This window comes from Ochotona princeps, chromosome 16, assembly GCF_030435755.1.
Source record: "Ochotona princeps isolate mOchPri1 chromosome 16, mOchPri1.hap1, whole genome shotgun sequence".
Classification (NCBI taxonomy): domain Eukaryota; kingdom Metazoa; phylum Chordata; class Mammalia; order Lagomorpha; family Ochotonidae; genus Ochotona; species Ochotona princeps.
In genome coordinates, this window is record NC_080847.1 from 56079253 (window position 1) to 56105369 (window position 26117).

General features: G+C 54.7%; 1 protein-coding gene across 1 annotated transcript; it reads right to left on the reverse strand.

Moving 5' to 3' along the window:
- Nucleotides 1-10196: 10196 nt before the first annotated feature.
- Nucleotides 10197-22137, reverse strand: ZNF761 (zinc finger protein 761). The gene is made up of 5 exons (XM_058673958.1): nucleotides 21937-22137; nucleotides 20372-20462; nucleotides 16454-16580; nucleotides 13537-13743; nucleotides 10197-12213 (listed from the first exon to the last, which is right to left on the reverse strand). The coding sequence occupies exons 2-5, from the start codon at nucleotides 20441-20443 to the stop codon at nucleotides 10208-10210; spliced, it is 2412 nt and encodes an 803-aa protein (XP_058529941.1). The 5' UTR covers nucleotides 20444-20462; nucleotides 21937-22137; the 3' UTR covers nucleotides 10197-10207.
- Nucleotides 22138-26117: the final 3980 nt, after the last annotated feature.

The window sequence follows — 26117 nt, forward strand, 5'->3', positions numbered from 1 at the left end:
CCTTTCTAAGGTAAACCCTAATGTGCACTGGGATTTGTGCAGTTGGCTGAGTGCGGGATCTACAGGAGCACAGACGTCAGGAAGGATTATGCTCATCCCAATGGACAAATTGAATGGGTTAGGTCTGAGGCCTTCAAAGTCATTCTGGCCCAGTTACATACACATGGGGAAATTCGCCAGGAGCAGAATTAGTGACAAAATGAATGGATATAATTAAAATATAATTCTCCGTGGGTTTATTATTACATTTCTGTCTTGAAACAGCTCTTCTTCTAGACTACGCCTCTTGCTGGCTATTCGAGCAAACAAGAGCCTTGGCACCGGGAGACTGTCATCATGCCGGTGACCAAGAGGCACGCCTCCTACACGAGGGAGGAAAGATCTCTTTCTGGGGCAGCAGTGTGGTGACTTGCTGGCAGTTCCCTTTAAAAGACGGGGTTCACCCAGGATGCTTGGGAGCTCCGCGTGCACGGCATCCGCTCCATCCCGTCGGGTGCACGGAGCAAGGTGGACCGACGCAGTCGGGAGGAGCATGACGGCCGGTGTGCTGCGAGGGAGAGTCCTTCCTTCGCCTGTAATCCAAGAGTGCTGCTTCTATGTTAGAAAATGAGTTATAGGCTCATCTCAAATGTTATTTATAAAAATAACCACTAAGTGTGATTCAACGCTAGATGGATGGGTAATTTCCTTTAAAAGCTCAATTTACTGGCCCAGCACAGTGGCTTGGTGTTTAAAGTCCTCATTTTGCATGTGCCAGGATCCCATATGGATGCTGGTTTGTGTCCCGGCTGCTCTATTTCCCATGCAGCTCCCAGCTTGTGGCCTGAGAATGCAATAGAGGACGGCCTAAAGCCTTGGGACCCTGCACCTGCATGGAAGACACAGAAGCTCAATAAGTCTTTAAAAAAAAAGTGGGGTTTACTAGAGGTGGGCATTTGGCACAGCCACTTGGGATGCCCACACCCCCTGTGAAAATGTTTGGATACAAGAACCAGCTCTGTTTGAAATTCCAGATTCCTGCTACGGAGCAGCCTGGGAGGCAGCAGGTGGTGGCTCAATCCTTGGGACCCGGCTACCCACATGGGAGACCTAGGTGGCGCTCCTGGCTGCTGGCTTCATTCTGGCCCAGCCATGCTGCCATCAGCATTTGAGGAGATGAGCCAGGGAATGCAAGATCTCTGTTTCTCGTAACTTAGAGTTGCCTTTACTATTGTCCAAAGCAGACGTTTCAGGAGAAGGAGGCATTTTGGGGAGAACCAGTTCGTCTGTCCAAATGCAGAACATTAAGTTTTGGGGAAGAAAGGTTCCTAGGGGAAATGAGCACAGTACCAAGCAGTGCACAAGCAGGAGGAAGCTCCACGGGACTCGGAGAGGAGCGCCAAGGGGACTTGGCAGGAAACATCACCAGGAGATAAATCATTTCATATCTTATATATGTTATAGTCCCCTGGAAGTCATTATCAAAACCAACATGATCACCAAGGTTCTCCTAGAAAATCAATCCTTGGGCCTGGCACGGTGGCCTAGTGGCTCCAGTGGTGATATGGCAAAAGCTAGATCTTCAACAGCTGACACTAGACAGAGCCAGTTAGCTGGCTTAAACATGACAGTTTTCTGAAGATTTTTTTGAAAAGCTTATTTAGCAGGCAGAATAACACAGAGACACCGGGATAGAGACCTCGTCTGTCTTCTAGCTTACTCCCCAAATGCCTGCAATAGCCAGGGCTGTTCCAGGCTGCAGCCAGGAGCCTGGGACTCCGAGTTGATCACATGTGTGGGAAGGAGTCAAGTACTTGGGCCACAGCATACTGCTTTTCCAGACACAACAGTAGGAAGTTGGACTGGAAGTTGGAACAGGATTTGAACCAGTGCTCCAGTATGAGATGCTGGCGTTGCAAGTGGCTGCTGAACGTGCTATGCCACAATGCCAGCCTCAAAAGATTATAATTAAACGATGAAAACAGGATCAAATGAAGGGGGCAGCCAGAGAAGAGAGACTGAGTTAGCTCTGAAGGGCTGAAGGCCAGCTAAGATGGCAGAGAGACCAAGGCAAGTCTCTGAGCTGCCTTAACCTTGTTCCGAGGTCCTGCTAGAGGCCGGGTCGTCCCCCTTCTGCAGAGGCCAGTTAGGGCTACCTCCCCGCCACAAGAGTTTCTTCCAGAGTTTTAATTGGCCCTAATTCTAACCCTATCTCTTCAGCTCACAGGAAGCTTGAAAAGCAGCCACTGTGCAAACACAGCCGCAGGGAGAATCAGCATCCTGGCAGAGCCGTGCCTGTCGCCAGCGCACTCCCACTGTCTAACCTGCCGGTTCGCCGGCACCTCAGTTCCCGTAACTGTCTGTGTTTAATCAGACTCAGAGCTTGATCCATGTGAATAAATCTGATCCACAGTGAATTTATCATGAACAATCGGCAGCAATTGTTTCACACTGGAGCGTTGGGTGAGTGACAGCGCATGGCTGTGTGACAGAAGGCGGCACAGGGAAAGGAGGGTAGCTTGGGGTCCAGGTTTTGTGGCAGAGAATCTACACAGTCGGGCATAGTGAACAGAAATGGAGAGCAGGGGAGCAAAGGAAAAGGGCTGTTCAGCACTGCTTGAGCGTCAGTTCCAAGATTACAGGAGGCCAGACGCACAGCTGGTAAGGGCAGAGGGCTACTGAGACCTGGGTGGGAGGGAACACAAGCGATCAGGGGCACAGAGAGGATAATGGCAATGCAGAGCTAGTGCACAGAAGAGGAAAAAGTTCATCGGTAGATGTGGGTGGAAATGTATGGCGGGTGGGACAGCAGAGCGAGGCCGGGCAGGCCTGGGGCCTTCGAATGGACTGGCGGGTGCAGAGTGCAGGTAAAGGACGCCGGGCCTGAGAGACTCGATGGAGGGAGCTGCAGAGCTGATGGGAAGCCAGGTTAGGGCTCTGGATTTCGAGCGTGAAGTGCGCAGTAGATCCAAGGAAATGCTGTGGGCGGGGGCTCCGGAGGATGTTGGGTACAGAGAATTCAGGAATTTGGAGTAGACAAAGGGCAGGAGGAGGGAGCCATGGGTGACAGAGCTGACAAGAGTGACTGAGAGCCCTGAAAACAAGCATCAAAAAGTCACAGGAGGCGAGTGAGACAAGATACACCAGACTGCAGGGGAGGGGCGGGAGGAGGGATGGCGGGGCGGGAGGAGGGATGGCGGGGCTGGGAGGAGGGCCGGCGGGGACGGCGGGGCGGGAGCAGGGACGGCGGGGCTGAGAGGAGGGACAGCGGGCTGGGAGGAGGGACGGCGGGCTGGGAGCAGGGACGGTGGACTGGAGCAGGGACGGCGGGCTGGGAGCAGGGGCTGGGAGGAGGGATGGCGGGGCTGGGAAGAGGGACGGCGGGGCTGGGAGCAGGGACGGCGGGCTGGGAAGAGGGACGGCGGGGCTGGGAGCAGAGATGGAGGCAGTTTACTGGCTTTCTGTGGCCCTAGGAGCAGGGATGCAGGATGTGCAAAAATGCTCTGGTGGTTGGCAACACCATAGGTATAGGTTAAGCCTCTACCCGTAGCGCTGGCACCCCATACAGGCTCAGGGTCAAGTCCTGGCTGCTCCACTTCTGATACTGCCCCCTCTTCTCCCGGTAATGTGCCTGGAGGGCAGCGGAGGGTGGCCCAGGTCCTTGTATCCCAGCACCCATGGGAGAGTCTTCAGACCCGTCCAGCTGCAGCCATCTGTGGCCATTTGGGGAATATCAGGACGGAAGATCTAACTCTGTGTTCCAAGACAAACTAAAAAGATGCTCTCCCAACGGTGCCCCTCACAACCCTCTTCCGACCCTGGATCCCGGCTCCGGTACCCACTCCTCGGCCCCGCTTCGGCCGCTTGCCTGAACGCAGTCACGGAGGCTCCGGCTCCAGGGCCCAGCCTGTGCCAAGTCGCAGACTGGTTGCCAAGGGCAGCTGGCTTCTCCTCACCCCACCCGAGTTCCGGGTTCGGATCTCTGTGACGCAAACGGCCACTCCTGAGGCTAGACGCGGCCCTTTTAGGAACGGCCAAACAGTGGCCAAACCCCCTTTCTCAGGCTGCTGTGCCAGACAAGAGGGATGGCATTTTCTAGAATGATCGCTCAGTCCAGTCTTCACCGACCTCTCGTAGATCCCCCCTCCCCAGTCACTTCCTTACCAAAGATTTCCCAAGCACAATGATAACCACGTCCCGATCACTGACTCACCTCCGCTCTTGGGCGTTTTGGCACAGCGAGTGCGAACACCTCGGCGGGAAAGCGGTTCGAGTCCTGGCCGCTCCGCTTCCCGCCCCTATGGGAGACCCTGAGGGACTGCCCTGGCCTCTCTCCCATCTCTCGGTCACTTCTCCATTCACACCCACGAATCTTTCCGAAGGAAAACAAAAAGTCGCCTGATACTGAGATTCCACAGACACGCGTGACTGGGAAGCCACGACCCTCACCGGACACGAGGCTGACCCCTCACACAGGTTAACAATGTTCGGCTCCTTCTCACTAGGAGTGGACATTACTGAAAACAAACGAACGAGTGCGCGGCCCGTCACCTCACTCCTGGGTCAGCCCGAGTCCACGCTGCGTGGGCCACGCGGCTGGCCAGCGTCTGAGGGACGCGCCACCGGGGCACTGCGCATGCTCGGGCGTGGCTCTGGGGGCGTGGCTCCGGGGGCGTGGCCACCTGGCAGCTCGCAATGGCGCTGTGATTACACACGTGCAGGCGGAGGAGTTGGGGGAACAGGCAGGTGTCTCTAACACTTATAACTCAAGCTAATTCATAAGCGCTAAACCAGCCTAAAAGCAAAATCTTCCCACTTACCTATTTTGAGGTGAAGGCCCCGTGCCACATCACGGTTCTGGGGTGGGTAGATTCCTGCTAACACAGACCCTGGGAAGCAGTAGCGATCGCTCAGTTGGGCTCCAGCCTGGACTGCGGGGAAGCGTGGCTTGAGTTTCCAGCCGCTGCCAGGTCATTTGCACAGTACACAGTAGCTGGGATCTCTGCCTCTCTCCCCCCTTTGGGGCATATATACAATATATACGGCCTGACGCTATGGCTTAGTGGCCAAAGTCTTCACCTTGCACACACTGGCATCCCATACGGGCACTGGTTTACATTCTGGCTGCTCCACTTCCCATGCAGCTCCCTGCTTGTGGCCTGGGAAAGCAGTAGAGTACTCAAATGGGAGACCCAGAAGCTCCTGGCTTCAAATTGGCTTAGCTCCAGTCCTACATCCATTTGGGCAGCGAACCCAGCACATGGAAGCTCTTTCTGCCTCTCCTCCTTCGCATACATCTGATCTGCCTTTCCAATAATGAATATTTTTAAAAATGTAGATACAGGCTCCTACCAGCCAACCTGGCCTTCGGGCTTTTGCTACTCACAAGCTCTGAAGAATTAAATCTGAGTTCTGCAAGATTTTGCTGCCCCCGCCCCCAATATTTAAAGATGCATGCTGTACGTCGTCCCCACACCTTGGCTACAGGGTGCAGTTCTCATGGATTGCAAATCTCTGTATAACGGGGACTCCAGTCCTTTTGGAAAAGCAGAGGTGTGACTGCTGCTTCATCGGCCTATTTGAATCATCGCAGCCATCTTTTCCCCATGGCTACACACCATTTTTACATTCCCACTAAGAGAAAGGTTCCAACTTCTCCACCTCTTGGTCAATGCCTTTTGTTAACTTTGCTTTTCAATAAAGCCATGGTAACGGTTGTGAAGTGATTCTCATTTTTTATTGCATTTCCTTGGTTAGGGCTTACTTTTTAAACTTAGGGTACCCGTTTTTCTTACTTAGTGTTGTTTTTATACATTATTATTTTATGTTGGGTGACCTGGCTGTTACGGCCATCTGGGGAAGGGGCCAGAGGATGGGAGACCTCTACCTCTTCCTCCCTCTCTCAAAGAGCTCTTCCAAACAAAACAATCCCGTCCATCCATGAAGAAACGAGGCTCCTGAGAATTCAACCATTCCAGCGCATTTTCCTCCATTATTTGCTGATGAAAAATAGGTACATTTACAAAATGTGCTCAAGATTAGGAGCTAAGGTCAGAAGAATTCAAATAAGTACTTTAAGACACCCAGTGGCTTCCCATCTAAGGTGTCACAGAACAGCTCCCGGGGAAGAGAGCTTTGTGGCTGAGGGAGGTGACGGACAGGTACGGGGAAGGAAACAAGGACAATTTCAGAGCCACGAAAACTTAACAAATGGCTTGCTTCTGCCTGCAGAGCAGCTTGCCTGAAAAGAAGTGCTTAAGAACACGGTCCAAAAAATAGAAAACTACCAAGGCATATCCTGAGAAACACTTGTTCCCAAGAGCTTAAGAAGTTTTGTTTTAAACATAGATTAATCTTTGGGAAAATCTGACTCTCCAGAAACATTTCCCAAGGAAATGTTTATAGCACATATTTATAACTCCCAAGGGAGCACAATGATAAAATTGCTTAAGAAATTTCCAACTTGGGCCCGGCGCCGTGGCCTAGCGGCTAGAGTCCTCGCCTTGAAAGCCCCGGGATCCCATATGGGCGCCGGTTCTAATCCCGGCAGCTCCACTTCCCATCCAGCTCCCTGCTTGTGGCCTGGGAAAGCAGTTGAGGACGGCCCAATGCATTGGGACACTGCACCCGCGTGGGAGACCTGGAGGAGATTCCTGGTTCCCGGCTTTGGATCAGCATAACACTGGCTGTTGCGGCTCACTTGGGGAGTGAATCATCGGACGGAAGATCTTCCTCTCTGTCTCTCCTCTGTGTATATCTGGCTGTAATAAAATGAATAAATCTTTAAAAAAAAAAAAAGAAATTTCCAACTTAAGGCCCAGCGCTGTGGCCTAGCGGCTAAAGTCTTCACCTTGAACGTGCCCAGATCCCATACGGGCGCCGGTTCTAATCCCGGCAGCTCCACTTCCCATCCAGCTCCCTGCTTGTGGCCTGGCAAAGCGGCAGCGGATGGCTCAAAGCCTTAGGATCCTGCACCTGAGTGGGAGACCTGGAGGAAGTTCCTGGCTCCTGGCTTCGGATCGGCACAGCACCGGCTGTTGCATTCACTTGGGGAGTGAATTATCGGACAGAAGATCTTATTCTCTGTCTCTTCTCCTCTCTGTATATCTGACTTTCTAATAAAAATAAATCTTTAAAAAAAAATTCAAGTTAAAAATGTCACAAAGGTCAAAACAGGAAAGCCCACCAACTGAAAAACGAGGGAGTCGCTGACAGCTCCATGGGGGACTGGGCTGACACCACCAGATCACCTCAACACTGCTCCCAAAGCCCCCGAACTCACCCCGGCCCCTGTGCAAGGCATGTGGACAGAGCTACTTACTTGAACTCTTGTCACACATTAACACAAACATGCAAGGTTGAAAGTGGCATTTAAAAGGTGAAAATGCCACACACACAGTATGGGTCTCCCTGAACACCTGTCACGAGTGGGCAGTAAGTCAAGATTTAACCAAGAGGAAAACCGACGGGAGTGGGGGGCAGGCATCTGAAAACCCCTCCAGTCATGACCGGTAGGCCGAGTGAACACCTCCCAGTCGCTGGGCGTTTATAAGGGAGGTTGTGCCACTTGGCAATTATATGGTACCTATTATACCTGGTGTTCAACATTCAAATTTTCATGGGATTCCTGCAGGTTCTAGCTGAAGCAACTACACCCCAGGAAAGGGGGCATTTTGATAAGCAGGGACTGCGATGGAGACAGTGCCACGCAGGTTCTTCCAGCTGAACAGACCTCGCTAGCTGCCCGCCTATAAAGCAGGGAACCAATGGCCTTCGGGGCCCGTGGCCTCAGCCTTACTCAACTGGCCCCCCTGGCCACACTCAGGAGGGCACGGCAAGGTAGCCCTCAAGGCCTTCTCTTGCTATCTCTTCCCACTCGCTGTTCCAGGTGACGAGGACCTGAGCGTTAGTGTTCACACAGCGATGAAGGGAAGTCTGGCGCTTCTTCCATGCCGTGTTTCTGCTACTTTCAGTGTCCCTGAAACAAAGCAGATGCTGTAATTGGCCCTCCAGGCTCAAGGTGGCAAAGCCTTGTTGAACAGCCCCCAAAACCTTGACCTTGGTTCTTGAATGGTCCACTTCTGCTTCGGCCACTTCCTCCTTGGTAGCCACTGCTTTGCTCATACAGACTGCATGACTGTACTTACAGGGCGTTTGTCCAAAACACAGAAAAGTTTGCGTAAGTATATTTTAGTACCAAAAATAAAGGACCATTGGTATCCTGGAATTTTCATTATAAAGAAAAAGTAATGTTTCAGGATAAGTTCACCTTATTAGATATTATACAATGCATCAAAACATCTTGTGGTATCCTATATTATATGCAAACTTTATGCTTAAAAAATATTAAAAATGCAATAAATAGGCAAAAATTCGTACTATTTCGTGTAGCATTTTAAATCTTTAGTTCAATGAAAGCAAAATGACAAGATAGTGAAATAAATTTTCTTAATGTGGACAGTTGGCTAATCTGTTTTTAAACATTCCACCATGTGGCGATCAAGCGGCACGTTCAATGATAAACAAAGACATCCCAGAAAAGCCTCCAGTCCCCAGTCCCAGCTTGCCACAGAGCGCTCCAGCACAGAACCTCCCACTCCAATGATAAAGACATCCCAGAAGAGCCTCCAGTCCCCAGTCCCAGCTCGCCACAAAGCGCTCCAGCACAGAACCTCCCACTCCAATGATAAAGACATCCCAGAAGAGCCTCCAGTCCCCAGTCCCAGCTCGCCACAGAGCGCTCCAGCACGGAACCTCCCACTCCAATGATAAAGACATCCCAGAAGAGCCTCCAGTCCCCAGTCCCAGCTCGCCACAGAGCGCTCCAGTACGGAGCCTCCCACTCCAAAGATAAAGACATCCCAGAAAAGCCTCCAGTCCCCAGTCCCAGCTCACCACAGAGCGCTCCAGCACGGAGCCTCCCACTCCAATGATAAAGACATCCCAGAAGAGCCTCCAGTCCCCAGTCCCAGCTCGCCACAGAGCGCTCCAGCACGGAGCCTCCCACTCCATTCCGCCACTGCCCACTGACTAATCAGACCCATAAGACTGCAGAAAATTCAACTTCCATGAAACCAACACCTAATATTTTCCCCTTGATTTGTTCTCATCCAAAACGTACTAATAAGTCATCCACTATTTTCTATATGTTTCTTTTTGTATCAATTTCAGTTGAAATAAAAGCTATTGCTTTGTTATGTAATATCCAACGTCAAGCTCTCTACTGTTACCACTCCGGATCAGAGGCTAAGTAGGACTCACCCAGTCACTTACCAATAACGGATGAATCCAGGTGTGAATTCCCGCTGTGTAAAGTGCAACACCTAGTTAATCCTGCAGCAACTGTGAAACGGCTAGTTACTGTCGGAGTATCCTACCAAGGTAGAACAATACTATGCAGCTGGGAGGAATATGATTTAGAGTAATAAAGATTACATTTTTATTAAGACATCACATAACACATTCAGACCTAAAACAGTAACAAAGTGTAATCAGCACTTAAATGTAACCCTCTTCCACGAAAAAAAAATCAATGTATTTGTGGGTGGTGGGGGAGAAGAGAGGAAAAAAAGAGAAATGTCCTCCATTTATTTTTTCGCCAAATCCCTGCAACAGCCAGGGCGGGGCCAGGTCAGACCCGGAGCAGGGGCTCAAGCCAGGCCCCCGCACGCTGGCAGGGAGCCAACCACGCCCGCAGCTCTCCTGCACCAGCAGGATTCAGGAGCCACATCTGGGCACCGAGCCCAGGGACTCCAACGTGTGGCAAAGGCGTCTTAAGAACCAGGCTGAAGATCTGTCCACCCCATCACATCAGCGGTCTGAACAACATACTCCTCTTGCCTCACAAAAACCCAGTGTCCGAGGGCTTGGGATACTTTGTTTTACGGTCTGATGTTAGAACATCTCTTAGACACTAGTTCCCATTAAGGGAACAAAACAAGCATGTATCACACCAGGCTTTTCAGAATTATTCTCTGCCTCCTCCCAAGTGTTCAGTGTTCAACCTCAAAAGGAGTAATTCCTACGACTTGGACAGAGGTGATGCTCGCCTCAAGTGAAGGCCTTCCATTGTCTCCAATCCTCCGCCGAGAGCGCCGGAGGCCGGAAGGCAGGCACGGTACTGACTTATACTCTTGTTGAGTAGTTTGCCACCGTCCGTGTATCTGTACGTTTTCTTAACGAACTCTCTCATGTGAAAGCAGCGGACTCAGACCAACAGCTCTGCCCGTCATTTATAAGGCTTTGAGAGTCCAGTGTGAATTCTCCGATGACTTGCAAGATTTGAACGCCGGCCAAAGACCTTCCCGCACTCGCTACATGCGTAGGGTTTCTCTCCAGTGTGCACTAACTGATGAGTAGTCAGGCTGGAGCTCACGCTGAAAGCCTTCCCGCATTTATTACACTTGTAAGGCTTCTCTCCGGTGTGAATTCTTCGGTGACTTGAAAGGTGTGAGTTCTGGGTGAAGACCTTGCCACACTCGTTGCATTTGTAAGGCTTCTCTCCACTGTGAATCACCTGGTGGGTCGTCAGGCTCGCGTACACGCTGAAGGCCTTGCCACACACATTGCACTTGTAAGGCTTCTCACCCGTATGGATTCTCTGGTGGTTGGCAAGGTGTGAATTCTGAGTGAAGACCTTGCCGCAGTCGTTACATTTATAAGGCTTTTCTGCACGATGGATGATCTGGTGGGTGTTTAGGTTGGAATGTGAACTGAAGGCCTTGCCACACTCGTTGCACCTGTAAGGCTTCTCTCCAGTGTGGATCCTCCGGTGAATTGCAAGGCTTGACGTTTGACTGAAGACCTTGCCACACTCGTTACACTTGTAGGGCTTCTCTCCAGTGTGGATTACCTGATGGGCAATCAGGTTTGAACGCACACTGAAGGATTTTCCACACTCGTTACACTTGTAAGGCTTCTCTCCAGTGTGAACCCTCAAGTGCCTCGCGAGGTTGGAAGTCTGGCTGAAGAATTTGCCACACTCCTCACATTTGTAGGGTTTCTCCCCCGTGTGGATTCCCCGATGGCTGGCCAGGTGTGAGTTCTGGGTGAAGACCTTGCCACACTCGTTGCATTTGTAAGGCTTCTCTCCAGTGTGGATGGCCTGGTGGGTGGTTAGGCTTGAATACACGCTGAAGGCCTTGCCACACTCGTTACACTTGTAAGGCTTCTCTCCGGTGTGGATTCTCCTGTGATTTGCAAGGTGTGAATTTTGAGTGAAGACCTTGCCACACTCGTAACACTTGTAAGGTTTTTCCCCACGATGGATGATCTGATGGGTATTTAAGTTTGAGTGTGAACTGAAGACTTTGCCACACTCGTTGCACTTGTAAGGTTTCTCTCCAGTGTGGGTCCTCCGGTGAATCGCTAGGCTGGAGGTTTGACTGAAGACCTTGCCACACTCGTTACACTTGTAGGGCTTCTCTCCAGTGTGGATAACCTGATGATTAGTCAGATTGGAACGAATGCTAAACGCTTTGCCACACTCGTCACACTTATATGGTTTTTCTCCAGTGTGAATTCTCCGATGACTTATAAGATGGGAATTTTGAGTGAAGACTTTGCCACAGTCATTACACTTGTAGGGTTTCACTCCAGTGTGATGCCTCTCATGAACCAGAAGGTAAGAACGCCTGAAGAAAGCCTTCCCACACTCGATGCACTTGTAGGGCTTCTCTCCGGTGTGAATTCTCCGGTGATGTGCTAGGGACGAGGTGTAGCTGAAGATCTTGCCACATTCCTCACATGCGTAAGGCTTTTCCCTGATGTGTGCTTTCTGCTCTTGCGTCAGTAATGAATAGATAAAATCATTCCCATAGTCCTCAGAAATGTGAGTTTTCACACTACCAGGAACTCGTTGAGGCGGAGAGACCAAGGGCATACTGCTGAGGGCCCGCGCCATGTCCTCACAGTCTCCGACGTCGCCCCCGGAGGGCGCAGGCGGTGGCGAGCCCGGGCCGGGGCAGCGTTCCACAGCACCGTCTCTCTCATCTCCTCTGCCACGCTCACCTCTTCCAGCAATGAGACTTTCTTTAGGAGTCACAAACAAGTCTTCCAAATTTCTTTCATCACCAGTCCACTGAAATTGGAAGTCATGTTGATTCTGAAGGACTTCTCGGGGGGAAAAGTCTTTGCTCTCACCGCTCTCCAAACGCAGTGTCTGGGCTGCTTCTGCTGCACCGCTGTCCACTTGGGAAGAACGCCCTTCCCCGACCGCGCATTTAGGAGAAACACCTGCAAGACAGCAACGCAGGCTCTGGTCAGTCACCAACAGAAACACACATCGCATGCCAAAATACACATTTTGTCAAAAACAAAACTTTAAAATATATGTCCAATTAAAGCATACCGTATAAAGCAGATGCTGAGGTACCATCTGTCCCCGGCACAGTGATAATGCACACATGCGGAGTACCGGACTCAAGCTTGTCATACCTCAACGACCTGTCAGCTACCACCGATGTTTAAATTAGGTGTGCAATGCCCCAAAACCCAAATTATCCCACTGCAAGTTTACTTTGTAGGTTCCTGGGGAGGAGATGCAACCGAAAAGAAACGGGGGGACAGTGTTCTTTTGAGCAACTGACCAAGTTTATTTTGAGGGTTCCAGTTCTTATACACTTAAAACAACAGTTCCCACACAGCTGGAATTAAGTCATGTCTGGGAGCAGAGTTCAAGGAGGCTCGTGAGGCGACCTGCCTAAAGCATTACTGAGCCGGGAATAGGTAAGCAGCGCCATCTGCCCTTGGTTAACTGACCAGCCAGCACAGATGCCCGCCTGTTACCCAGGAGAGCAGAGAGCCCAGCCAAGGACTCGCTGGGCAAGAGCGCGCTCGGGGGAGGGCCCCGCCTCCTCCTTCCTGGAGCCTCTTCTCAGCAGGATCCCACAGGCCTCTGCTCTTCCGGCTGTCCTGTGGATGGATTCATGCGGGCCATACTGACCACCATTCTGCTCTGCTTCTATTTTTACTGGAAAGTCAGATATACAGAGAGGAGGAGAGACAGAGAGGAAGATCTTCCGTCCACTAATTCACTCCCCAAGTGACTACAATGGCTGGAGTTGAGCCGATCTGAAACCAGGAGCCAGGAGTCTCTTCCAGGTCTCCCACACGGGTACAGAGTCCCAAGGCATTGGGCTGTCTCCTGCTGCTTTCCCAGGGCACAGGCAGGGAGCTGGATGGGAAGCAGGGCTGCCGGGATTAGAACTGGCGCCCATATGGGATCCCAGCACGTGCAAAGCGAGGACTTTACCTGCTAGGCTACTGCGCTGTGCCCTCTACTCTGCTTCTAACTCAACTGACTCAGATGCTACGTGCCAATGATACACTACTATATACAATACTGCATGCTGTCTGTCTCTAACTCTACCTTTCAAATAAAATTATCTTGAAAAAAAAAAGATGTGAAACTCAGGTGGACAAACGAAGCTATATTCACCCCCTAACAGTGCCGTACTTGGGCAACACCAGAGCGTGGGGGGATAAGCTTTAAGTCTCTGAAGAACCAAGCAAGTGCAAAAATGAAAACTTTCCCTTGAGAACTCACAGCACACGCACTCGTTTTGTCCCGGAACTTGCTCACTGGTAGAGAATTTTCCAGCACGGGACTGGTCCTCTGCCCACGTGAGCGCTTACCTGGCATCACACCACTGCCACCTTTCCACCTATCTGGGCTTCTCACCATCTTCACATGGCTCTCCACAGTCCAGGGCACTTCGCCTTGCTCCAAAACTGAGATAACGCTCAGGTCAGGAAGAGAGGCTCCTGTTTAGACAAAGAAAAGGTGCCATGTGCTGCGGGCTTCTAGAATCCCCACCTCCTGTCCATGGAGGGAGTCCACAGTCGCCCAGACTGTCTGCTTCTCAGTGATCAAGAACACTTTAACATACACTCAGTTCTCTCCTATGAAGCAGAATCGAAAGCACGGGGACTAAAGAGTAGAAAGCAGGTGTGCTGGAGTCCGCTGCGAGGTTTTCTGCACGCCGAAACTGGCACCATTCAATGCCCGTGACGGGGCAGGCAGAGCTGAGGGTGGCTCCAGTGCCTGGGCCCGCACCCTCTTCAGACACCCACAAGGAGCCCACAGACGGGCTCAGAGCAGGCCGTTTCACCTTCAGACACCCACAAGGAGCCCGCAGACGGGCTCAGAGCAGGCCGTTTCAGCCATCTGCGGAGTGAACCAGCGGCTGGGAGAGGCCGCTCATTCTCTCGTCTGAACTCTGCCTACCTAATCAATCAATCTATCTTTAAAACACTACCCCAGGTGCAGGCAACTGCCCAGGCTGCCTTGTAGCTAGGCAATGTAACACTGCTGGGAGAGAAGCATCCTGGGCCTGCTTAATGCCACATTTGTGTTAACTATACCAGGATGGCAGTAGAGGTGTTTTTCCTTGTTTCTTTTCTATTTTCTTACAGGACAATGTGGGCAAGACAGGGAACACTGGGCTGGAGCATGCCACCCTGGCCCCCATGCAGTGGCTGCGGCTGGCAGTGGTGGCTGCAGACTGCTGGCAGAAGGGGGTCTAGGACTTGTGGGAGTGGCTGAGGACGTGTTTCACAGGGGAGGAATGACTTCTGGAGGCTTCCACAGACAGCCACTGCACCCACAGGAAGGAGAGGGAGTGAGATGCAGTGCTTTTTGGGGGGATACCAGAGGACTTGACTGGCTCAGGCCAGGGCATCCATCCACAAGGGAGACCTGGGCCGGGCTAAACAGTGTTGCCTGCCTCCTGCTGGAGTGTACTAAAGCTGGGGCTGAGGGGCAGGTCTGGTGGGGCTAGACCACAGTACTGTCCATGAGTGTAGAACAGGGGGTAGGCCTGCAGTACCCACCAGAATGCCAAAGAACCAGATCTGGGGGAAGATTCTGTAGAGGATTGTGGGCTTGCCTCTGCGGGACTGCAGCACCTGATGGTATACATGGAGAGCTGGGGGTGTTGACAGGCCAAGTCAGTCTGGACCACAGGACTTACCCGACAGGAATCCACCTGACCCTTGCTGGGGCTGGGGCTGGGGCTGGGAGGCTGGGCGGGCCAGACTACAGTACTCTCTAGCACACGCCAAGACCAGGACTGGACTGGGCCTGGTGGTGGAACTCTGGGGATTCCCCCAATGGGCTGCAGCTCCCACTGGTGACTGCAACAGCCAGGGCTGGGGGCAGGTCAGCCCGGGCCAGGCTGCAGCACCTACTGCCATGTATAACAGCCAGGGCTGGGGGCGGGTCAGCCCGGGCCAGGCTGCAGCACCTACTGCCATGTATAACAGCCATGGCTGGGGGCGGGTCAGCCCGAGCCAGGCTGCAGCACCTACTGCCATGTGTACGGGCTGGATCTGGAGTGAGGGTTAGGCTCTAGCACTCACTGGTGCTCTTGAGAGCCAGAATAGGTGTGGGACAGGCTAGGCTAGGCTGAGGCACCTGCCGAGTCACATGAGCTGGGTCTGGGGGTGGGCCAGGCTGCAGTATCCGCCAGCGAGTGCCGGGAAAGGGGACCAGCCATGTCAGTCTGGGCAGCAGGCACCAGCTAGCACATGTGAGGACCCACTGCTAGGAGTGGGCATGGTGGGGAACTGTGGGTACTTCCCCGCTAGGCCACAGGGAAACTCTGGGCACTCCTCTGACGGGCTGTCCCTCCCACTGAGCACAAGAAGCAGAGCTGAGGGTGGGCCTGGCTGGACAAGGTGGCGAAACCTGCCAGCAACGTGAGGAGAGGGGTGAGGGCAGCCAAGGCTGAGCTAAGCCACAGAACCCATGTGCACTGGCCAGCGCAGGTGACAGACCAAATCTGACCCTGTACTGGCTGGCACTCACAACAGTCAAGCCGGAGGACTCCCCAGATGGACTGCTGGACTCAGGCCCTGGCCATAGTTAAAAAACAAAGTCCCAGGCCGTGTGATCCGACCTCGGAGTGCATGCGCTGGTACCGGGCCTCCTCCGTTGCCGACGCCTGTGCGTGAACAGAACACCCAGCGGCACACAGGGGACATGACAGTCAGCTAATCTACATCAGCAGGGGGCGCTGGCCGCCTCGCCAGGACGAAGCAGCACAGGCTGGGGACCTTTCAGAATGCTCCTGGGCCCGTGCACGCACCAAGGGGGCCTCTCAACCAACGCACCTTGGGAGAGGTCTTGTCAACCCTGTAGCAATGAAACCAACAATGTCTCAGAACTATGAAAACCACTCAAGTCACACCGTCAGAACCCTCTTCCCCACATAGGCATCAAGTGAGCCTCCCTTCACCCCCAGGTGCTAATGGAATTTGACAGCAAGGAGGGCCCGGCCCCGCCCTCACCTGTGGAAACAGGAGGGAAAAATGGAAACACGTGTCCCACCCACCTTCCTCCAGCCCCGCCCCTCCCCCCCTTAACCAGCGGCCCCCATGGTGTGCACCCCGCACGGCAGCGCCGGCCAGGCAGCATGCAGGGACGATGCAGAGCCCACGGCAGACCCTAGCTCCCAGGCTGATGCATCCTCACCCAGGGACAGCAGGTTCCTGTAATTCTCCAGCATCACGTCTCTGTACAAGGCCCTCTGAGCGGGGTCCAGGCACTTCCACTCCTCCTGGGAGAACTCCACCGCCACGTCCCCGAACGTCACCCGTCCCTACAGGAAAGACCAGTGTTACCACGGGGTTCTGAAGAGAGGACTTCAAGGATAAGCCTGAGTGGCCAGCAAGCCAAATTCACTCTGAATTATATGAAAACTCTACCTGTGTTAAAGCTTAGAGGCATATGCCTCTGACATGAGACCTCCGTGGTGCTACGGAGAAGCTCCAGGCTGGGGCAAGTCACCAGAAAGTTCCAGACAGTACTCAAGGGTTGGGACTTTCAGCTCACATTTCTAAACATTCCAGGAAGTCGATCAGCAATGGTGACTAATGCAATCCACCATGCCTACGAAATGAGACTGTCACAAAGTCCCAAAGGGCCGGGGTAGAAAACGCCTTACACAGGGGCCTGCTCGCAGGAAGGGCATGGTGGCCCGGGCCAGCCTCACGCCTGACCCCACGTTTCTGTCACAAAGGGCATGGTGGCTCGGGCCAGCCTCACGCCTGACCCCACGTTTCTGTCCCAAAGGGCATGGTGGCTCGGGCCAGCCTCACGCCTGACCCCACGCTTCTGTCCCACCTGGCTGTTCACCTGTGCCCTCTGCCAGGTTCTCTAGCAAGTAGGTAAGGGAAGGCACGGCTACCGCCTGTGCCCCCACAGGCACGTGAGGGGCGAATGGGGCACCTGGGCTGTGGGGCTGGCGCTCCCTCCAGAACCAGAGGTGGCTCTGATGTCGGCCGACACCCAGCCCACTGCACATCAGCTGCTGCAGAATGTGGGGAAAACATGTTAAAACATTTGGGTATGTCATGGCTCATGGTTTCTTTCATTTTCTACCCAAGAGAAACTTAATTTTTTATGAACTCTAGCAAAACTTGCTGACTTTTTTTTTTTAAACTAACAAATCATTCACAAAACACATGCCAAAGGAACTAACCAAAACAGAAGGAAAATGACCCCTCTGGACAGGAGCGCCAAGCCAAGAAAAGTGACAAATACTGACTCTGAACACCTCCTAGAGTTGCAACAGAGCGCTACAATACACTCATAGTGCCCTAAGGCGATAAAGAACAATGCACTTCAAAAAATTAGATAATAAATATTTTAAAATGTACATTCAAAAGCTCCCATCTGCTGGTCACCCCCAAGGGGGTGCAAGAGCTGGGGCTGGACCAGGGTGAAGCCAGGAGCCAGGAGCTCTTCTGGGTCTCCCACGTGGGTACAGGATCCCAAGGCTTTGGGCCGTCCTCCACTGCTTTCCCAGGCCACAGGCAGGGAGCTGGATGGGAAGTGGGGCTACTGGGATTAGTACCGGCGCCCATATTTTGTCCAGGCGTGTGCAAGGTGAGGACTTTAGCAACTAGGCCACTGTGCTGGGCCCGGCTGTTTCACTTCTAATCCAGGTCCCTGTTAATGTGCCTGGGATGGCAGGGAACGCAGCCCAAGTGCTTGGGCCCCTGGACCAACGTGGGAGAGCCAGATGAAGCTCCCGGCTCCCGGCTCCCGGCTCCCGGCTCCCAGCTGTGGTTCAGCCCAGCCTGGCCACTGCAGCCATTTGCGGAGTAAACTAGCAGAGTAAACTTGCTCTCGTAACTACCTTTCAAACAAATATCTTAAAAACAAACAACAGAGGAAAGAAAATGCAGGCAGACGGAACCTGAGCGAGGGCAGCTGTCCTTACACTAAATGACCTTGTAGGATAAACTATGCGCAAAGACAAAGGACTTCACGTGCTGCCCGAGGAACAATGTCCCACGAGGTTAGGACGACATCTCCAGGGGCGTGTCTAACACCCCACTCCTCAACGCACGGAGCCAGCACAGGGTTACAGGGAGAACCGGCCGGCAGCACAGCCCACCGCAGCCAGCCACGGGGCTCTCAGCCTATCCCGAACACGAGCCGGCAGAGCCGCGGGAGCCCACACGCTGCAGGGGCAGGCGCAGCGCTCCAGGACAGAGCTCACGGAGCAACAAACTCAGGAACCGCGAGAACCCCGTGAGAGTCCCACGCAGGTGTGCGAGCAGGCCTTTCTCCTGGCTGCATCCCCGGTTCACGCAGGCCCGGCCAGGCAGGGGTCACTCGTGTCACTCAGTTCCTGCCAGCCGCGTGGGAGACCTATGCTGCCGCATAATTACACCCAATATTTAAGGTACAATCTACGCCAATCCTCCTCCCGCCCGCACAATAAACCGAAGCGGCGACAGCGGAAGCATCCTGGACCCATCACTATTCTCATACCAACCTCCAAGAAACCACGAAACTAGAGTTTTTGCTGATCCCGACGGAAAATTCCACAACAACATGCTGGCAAACCAAGCTTCCCGGCACACTGATGGGCAACGCGGCGCCGCACACAGACGGGGACGAAGGCTAGAAAATACAGCCGACAATCCACAAGAGCCACAGCAACGCAGAGACGCAAGGCCACGCCGGAGTCTGCGAGTGACTTCCGGGACGTGGCATCCGAGAGAACCGGGCACAAAGGTGCCAGCTGGAGCAGCACCGCGCTGCCAGGAGCCGACGGGCAAGGCGCCGGGGAGACCCAGGCAGCGGCTTTCACGCCGCCCGCCGCGCCATCTGAGACATCCAGATGTGTCAGCTAACAATATTCACAGAGAAACGAACAGGAGAGATGGATTCAAACCAGTGAGCGAGCCAAGTGTCTCATCTAAACAAACGCTGCCACTCAGCGAGGCCTTACACAGCAAGACACGACAAGCCAGCCAACCAGCAGCGACGTGAGGCGCCAGAGAATCGCCTACAAACTGACAACAGACTAGTCACCATTTAAAGCACAACTCTGCCTTCCAAACAATAAACCCCTTCAAAAGCGGGGTGGGCAGAGCTGTGGCACAGCCGGGTAGGCCATGGCCTGCGGTGGGGGCCTCTCACGTGGGCACTGGCTTGAGCCTCGGCTGCTCCCCTTCCCCTCCAGCTCCCTGGGGAGGCAGCGCTTGGGCCCCTGCACCGCGTGGGAGACCTGCCCGAAGCTGCTGGCTCCGGCCCGGCCCAGGCCCGGCTGTGGCGTCCTTTCGGGGAGTGAACCAGTGAACCAGGATCTCCGCGGCCCTGCCTTTCAAGTCAATCAATCACTCTTAAAACAAAAGTGCAGTAGTCGATGAACGGAGAACATGGCACGGTGGCCTAGAGGCTGAAGTCCTCGCTTGAACGTGCCAGGATCCCATAGGGTGCCGGTTCTAATCCCAGCAGCCCTGCTTCCTATCCAGCTCCCTGCTTGTGGCCTGGGAAAGCAGCAGGGGATGGCCCAATGCCTTGGGACTCTGCACCCTCATGGGAGACCTGGAGGAAGTTCCTGGCTCCTGGCTTCAGATTGGCTCAGCTCCAGCCGTTGTGGTCACTTGGGGAGTGAATTATCGGACGGAAGATCTTCCTCTCTGTCTCTCCTCCTCTCTGTATATCTGACTTTGTAATAAGCCGGTCCCTGCTCCATCATGGGAGCACCCCATGTTGTGACAGTGACGAGCTGGAGGGCAGGGGCCACGAGCCCCGCTGGTTCGGCTTCTAACACTCTTGCCCCTTTGGAGAACCCGGCGGGCATCTTTGTAGTCAGCTGTGACTTTCGACAGCTCCTCCTGTCTACAGCGGGCTGACAGCGGACCGGATGTGACATCACAGGGCTCCCCCAGCCCTGTTCTCCACTCCCCTTCCAGGGCAGCCCCCCACAGCAGCCTTTCGCATCTCCACGCGGCTGGGTCACAGGCAGACAGAAGCCAAGCAGAGACGAGAGACCAAGGACGCACGGACGTGGGCCAGCGGGTCACACGGGAGACAGGTGCCCTGACGTCTGAGGGAAGGAGACACAGGCCCGCAACAGTGTCACCTCACCTGAGTCAGGGCCATCCCCGCTGCGTTCTCTTCCCTCTTCCTCCTCTTCTGGCCTTCCTCCTCAGGCAACATGGGTCTCCAGAAGCCGATCCTGAATAGGGAAACGGGCTGCTTTAATCTTGGAACTGACGCCCCCTCTCCTCGCCCTCCCCCACACGGTGAGACCTCAGCACGTGCAGGAGTCCTCAGGTGGAGGACGGCAGCACGCCCACCGCCACGCAGGCCAAGGGGCTCCCGCTGCCCGTTACCCTCGGCGCATGGCCAGGAAACACCTGCTCGGGTCACACTCCTGCAGCTCACACACCCGCCCAGCACTCCTCCACTGCCTGGCTCTGCAGCCCAGCACCCCAGGGTGACGGCATCAGATCCCCCAGGTGACGCACAAGCGCTCCTCAGCTCAGACAGCAGATGCAGGAAGCACACTCCTGATAATCACCCCCCGCCCAGGTTTGCTAAGACGCTGTCTCCCTCTGCCTGCGTGCTCTCGTCTTTTGTAGCATCCTTCAGAACAGCAGTGTGAAGCCCGCAAAGTGTTTCTCCCAGCTCTGTGATCACCAAGAAGTGTCGCAGGAGGCAAACACTCAGGTGGTGCGGAGGGGGCTCGTTGCACGGTGGGGAGCACCGAGAGTCCGCTGGGCACCTCAAAAGCACTGGTTTCCAGCGCCACCTCAGACACTGCCCCGCACAGGGCTAGAGCCACCGTCCTCAAGGCGCACCCTCCCCTGACACCAACAAGGCAGACCGGAGGAGTTTTCTAGATTACACAGAGAAAGAACTGGGCCCTCCACATCTAACCAGCCCTGCTTCCTTCCTCCCTGCGAGCCAGCTGCGCGGGCTTTGTCTCCCTTCCTGTAATCTGCTCCCGCTGGAGCGGCTTCCTGCCCGTCTCCTCCCCGCTTCCTTCTGTTGTACCTCCACTTCCTTGCGCCCCATCCTCCCGACTAGGTTTGCCCCTGGCCACTCCCGGTCTTTGTCCCCAACATCCGCAAGCTCCTGCCTCCTGCCCCCAGGACCCTCCTGCCTCCTGGCTCCCTGCGGCCCAGGATCTAGCTGACCCTTCGCTCCTTGTCCCCCAGGACCCTCCTGCCCCTTCACTCACTCCCCCCCAGGACCCTGCTGCCCCTTGGCTCCCTGCCCCCAGGACCCTCCTGCTCCTACACTACCTGCCCCCCCAGGACCCTGCTGCCCCTTCACCCCTTGCCCCCCAGGACCCTCCTGCCCCTTGGCTCCCTGCCCCCCCAGGACCTTCCTGCCCCCCCCAGGACGTTACTGCCCCCCAGGACCCTCCTGCCTCTTGGCTCCCTGCCCCCCCAGGACATTGCCCCCCAGGACGTTACTGCCCCCCAGGACCCTCCTGCCCCGTGGCTCCCTGCCCCCCCAGGACCCTGCTCCACCCGCCAGGGTTTGAGCCCGTCCTGCCCTCAGGGGCCCTCGCCCGCGGCGCTCTCCACCTGCGTCTCCACCTGCGTCTCCTGTGCTGGCTGACCCCCGTCGCGGGCTCAGCCCCCCACGCCCCCATCCTCCGTGTCTTCCCCTGGTCCCCTGGTCCCCGTCTGCTCACACACCCTCAGGGGCCGGAGCAGCACGCGTCCCCGTGGGGCAGGTCCGGGTGCCGGCCGACCCCCTCCGGCGCTGGGAGAGCGGCTCCGTGCAGGCAGCGGGAGGCTGCAGAGGCCGCCGGCCCCAGGAGAGTCGGACGCGGCCAGGGAGAGGACTCGAGGCGTCCACGCCGGCGGAGCCAGGGACCCACAGACGGACGGACAGACACAAACTCACGCGCCGCGGGGCGACCTTCACGCCAGCCGATCTGCTTCCGGGTCTGGGGGAAGCTGCGCGCGCAGCCGAGAGAGCGGCGGGGGCGGAGACCAAGCCTGTGGGGCGGGAACTGGGTGGAGCTTGAGGGGACAAGGGGCGTGGCCTAGGAAGCGCTTGGGTCTGGGCGGAGATGGCGGGTGGGTGGGCGGGGCAGAGGCGGGGCGTAGAAATAAGCCCCGGAAGACGGGGGCGGGGCCGCGAGGATAAGGGCGTGTCCGCGGCGGGGCCCAGAGGGAGAGACGGGGCAAAGAGGCGTGTCCGGGGCGGGCCTAGAGAGAATAATAGAACGAGGAATAGGGGCGTGTTCTGGGCGGGGCCTAACGAGGGCGGGGCCTCCTGTGCGGTAAGGCCCCTCGGAGAGGGTGGGGGCGTGGCTGGGATGCTGAGGGGCGTGGCCCGCGAGGGAGAGGGGCGGGGCGTGGAGAGGGCCCCAGTGTGGACCTGGACCACCGTGCAGGAACTGGGTTTGAGCCCACCTAGCTCCAGGCGACTGTGCGAAGCCGACCTGGCGAGGCTGAGGCTTCTCAGCGGCCTGGAGCTGGCCCCTCGCCGGGGAGTGGGGTGTTGGGGGACGTGGAGGGACGTGGAGGGGATCCTAGAGGCCCCTGCAGTGCACATGGAAGCACCTGGAGTGAGCTTTGGCGGGTCTGGGCTGCAGTCCCGCGTCCAGCTGGTGATGACTTAGAAGCAAGCAACCTGGCGTCCAGAGGCGCCATGCCCGGACTGTGGAGCCTGCAAGGCCCAAGCATGGTCACCCGGAGGTGAATGTCAACACAGGCAGCACGTGTTTCAAAAAGGGGCCAAGCAGAAGTTCTGGGGGGGCCGCTGTTTTGGACACAGCTCCTGCACGAGGAGCAAAACCAGGGCAGATAAAGCACAAACTCACCCAGGACTCTGTGGTGCTGCAGTCCCAGGTTCCCACCCCACAGGTGAAGCTGTTTGGCGTCCAGAAACCTGGAGGACAGAGAAACAGCAGCCAGACTTCTGCCAACTACGTTGGGTGGCTACGATGGTAGAGTTTACTCTGCCTTTAATCTTTTCAAGAAGTTAGTGTAAGCTCAGAAAAAGCACTTATTTTTCTGTAGCTCTTTTCTTCCTTACCTTGCAACGAAAGTCACTTTCAAAAAACGAAACCATCTTTGTTCATTTTTTTTTAACTTTTCTTGGTTTATAAAACTATTTGCTGGATGGGGCTTGCATGCACCTGGACACACGGAGGAAGCTCCTGGCTCCTGGCTTGTGGCTCCTGGCTCCTGGCTCCTGGCTTTGGACCAGCTCAGCTCTGGCCATTGCAGCCATTTGGGGAGTAAAGTAAAGGGTGGAAGATCTTTCTATTTCGTTATCTCTGTAATTCTGCCTTTCAAATTGAAAGAAGAAGCAGAAGAAAGAAAAAATCCAGGCCGACCTGGAGGAAGCTCCTGGCTCGGGTCAGTCTAGCCCTGTCCATTGCGGTCGGTTGAAGAGTGAACCAGCAGATACAAGATGGCTCTCTCTCTCTTTCTCCCCTTCTTTCTATAACTAACTTACAAATGAGTGTTAAAGTTTTTTTTAAAAAAGGTTTTACCTTGGGCCTTGCCGGTAGTTGCAGAGTGAGCCAGCAGGTGGAGATCTCTCTCCATTTTTGGCTCTCAAGGCGTTTAAATACGCCAATGCAAATGAATAACCCGTATTTACGCCTCAAAAAAACCAACCAAACAAAACAACAACAACAACACTAGAAAAAGAATAACCTAGATAGAATGTAAGGGAAATGGAGGGAGTGATGACTGTTAGTTCACAGATAAATGATTTAGAGGCTAGAAACAAACCAAAAGTCAATTTTTCCAAGGCTCAATAGAATTAAAACATGCTCAGGTAGAATAACTCAGGAAGAAAGGGGGGGGAAAGCAGGTCTCAATAAGAGCAGGGAATTTATGGGCCAGCCCTGGCCTTGGCAGCCACTGGGCATGAAGCGGACTGGGCCAGCCCTGGCCTTGGCAGCCACTGGGCATGAAGCAGACTGGGCCAGCCCTAGCCTTGGCAGCCACTGGGCATGAAGCGGCAGATGGAATATCTCTCGCTGTGTCTCTAATTCTGCATTTCAAATACAACATTCAGTCTAAATAAATGTATTCTTTTGTGAACATGCATTAAATGCCTTGCCCATGGCAGCCTGAGGCGAGCGCAGCTTCGCAGCAGGCCATCCACTGTGGTCTGGTCTGGGCCAGTGGCCTCGGGCACATCCAACTTGAGGCTTCTAGAGTGAGTCCACCATCCTCCCCGACCTTGGAAAGCACGCAGAGTGACCATCTGCCTGGAGGAGCGGGAGGGAAAGGAATCAGCGACATTGCCTTGGGACTCAGGGCTGAGGAAAGCCCAACAGCCACGCAGCCCTACAGCCCTGCAGCCCGAGCACCCTCAGGCAGCACCTGCTCAGACCTGCGTCCACTGTGCTGGCCAGAGATGGTCTTCGGGTGCTGACACAGCCCGCGGCGGGAGGGACACAGCTCCCTGGACACTGGAATTCACACCCATCAGTCCACGTGCAGCCGCCTTTGCGTGCGCACGCCCATCACGACAGGTCACAGTACCACGACCTCGCCAGAGAAGCGGTAACAAGGCCCCAGAATGGACACAGGGGTGCCGTGGTGTGCGGTGCCGGCCACACGTGGGGACTGAAAAGCTGTTGTGTTACATGGTTTTCCGTGGAACAAGCTGCATCCTGAAGGTGGGGCACAGGGCTGCGCGGCTCTTACAGGAGGAGGTAGCCCATTCAGGGCTAAGGGGGACCTGCATAGGCAGAGTGACCGTGACGGTTGGGGCGGCTGCCCAAGTCGTTTCGGAGGATGCAAGAAGGATCACACCTCACCCCGGGGGTGTTTCCGAAAGTTAGCCAGAGCTCGCGCAGACAAGAATGTATGGTGTGGCGGGGAGGTGTGTGGCTCCACAGCATAGTAGGTTAAGCCTCTGCCCGAGGCACCAGGGTCCCACATGGCTCTGGTTCAAGTCCCAGCTGCTCCACCTCCGATCCTGCTCCCTGCTATGGCCCGGGAAAGCAGCGGGAGATGGCCTAAGAGCTTTGGGTCCTGTACCCACAGGGGAGACCCAGATGTAGGTCCCAGCTCCTGGCTTCACCCTGAGAGTGTCTTTCCTGACCATAGCCACGCTCCCTCCTCTTCTCCAACACAGCTCAGTTTAGAGTTTCGCTAGGAGGTCATCAGCCATCCCTCCTAAGAGCAGATTGGATGCCTTTTTCTTCCTGCTTTTTAACCTGGAGAAATCTTCCATGCTGCCCCCGTTTTCCTCTGTTACTGTAGACAGGATGCGTTGGCCTGGTACAGTCCCAGCGCCCACTGCTGGCGGGTGGACTGCGTGCCTGGATCTCCACTACAGACGCATGTAAGTTTGAGGGAACTTCTACTGAGATAGCTTGTACTTTCATCTTGTAGTTCCATCTCCCACGACTTCTTCAAGCTCTGCTCCTCCTTGCGTGAGCAGCCCAGGCTCCGCTCTGGGGTGTGTACGTGGTCACAGGGAAGATGCTCCAATGGCCGACTCTGAGAGCCGAAAACCCATCTCAGCACTCATGAACAGGCACTCAAACATTGCATTTCTTTTATTATTATTATTACTATTTCTTTTTTAAAATTTTTACTTCTTTTTATTATTATCATTGTATGATGCAGTTCCATAGGCCCTGGGATTTCGCTTGTCCCCCTCCCCCAATTCCCTCCCCCCCCCCAGTGGTCCCTTATATCATCATTATAGTACAGTTCCCCAGACACAGTCATATGTCCATCATTGCGGGCATGGACAATGGCAGAGTCCAGCGTCCTATTGTCAAGATAGAGTAAACAGTTTCATTGGGAGTCCATCTTTGTCTGGAAGTAGAGATGCATACTACATTGTATCCTCACATCTGGATTTGTTAGTCTCCACTTCACAGCTACTG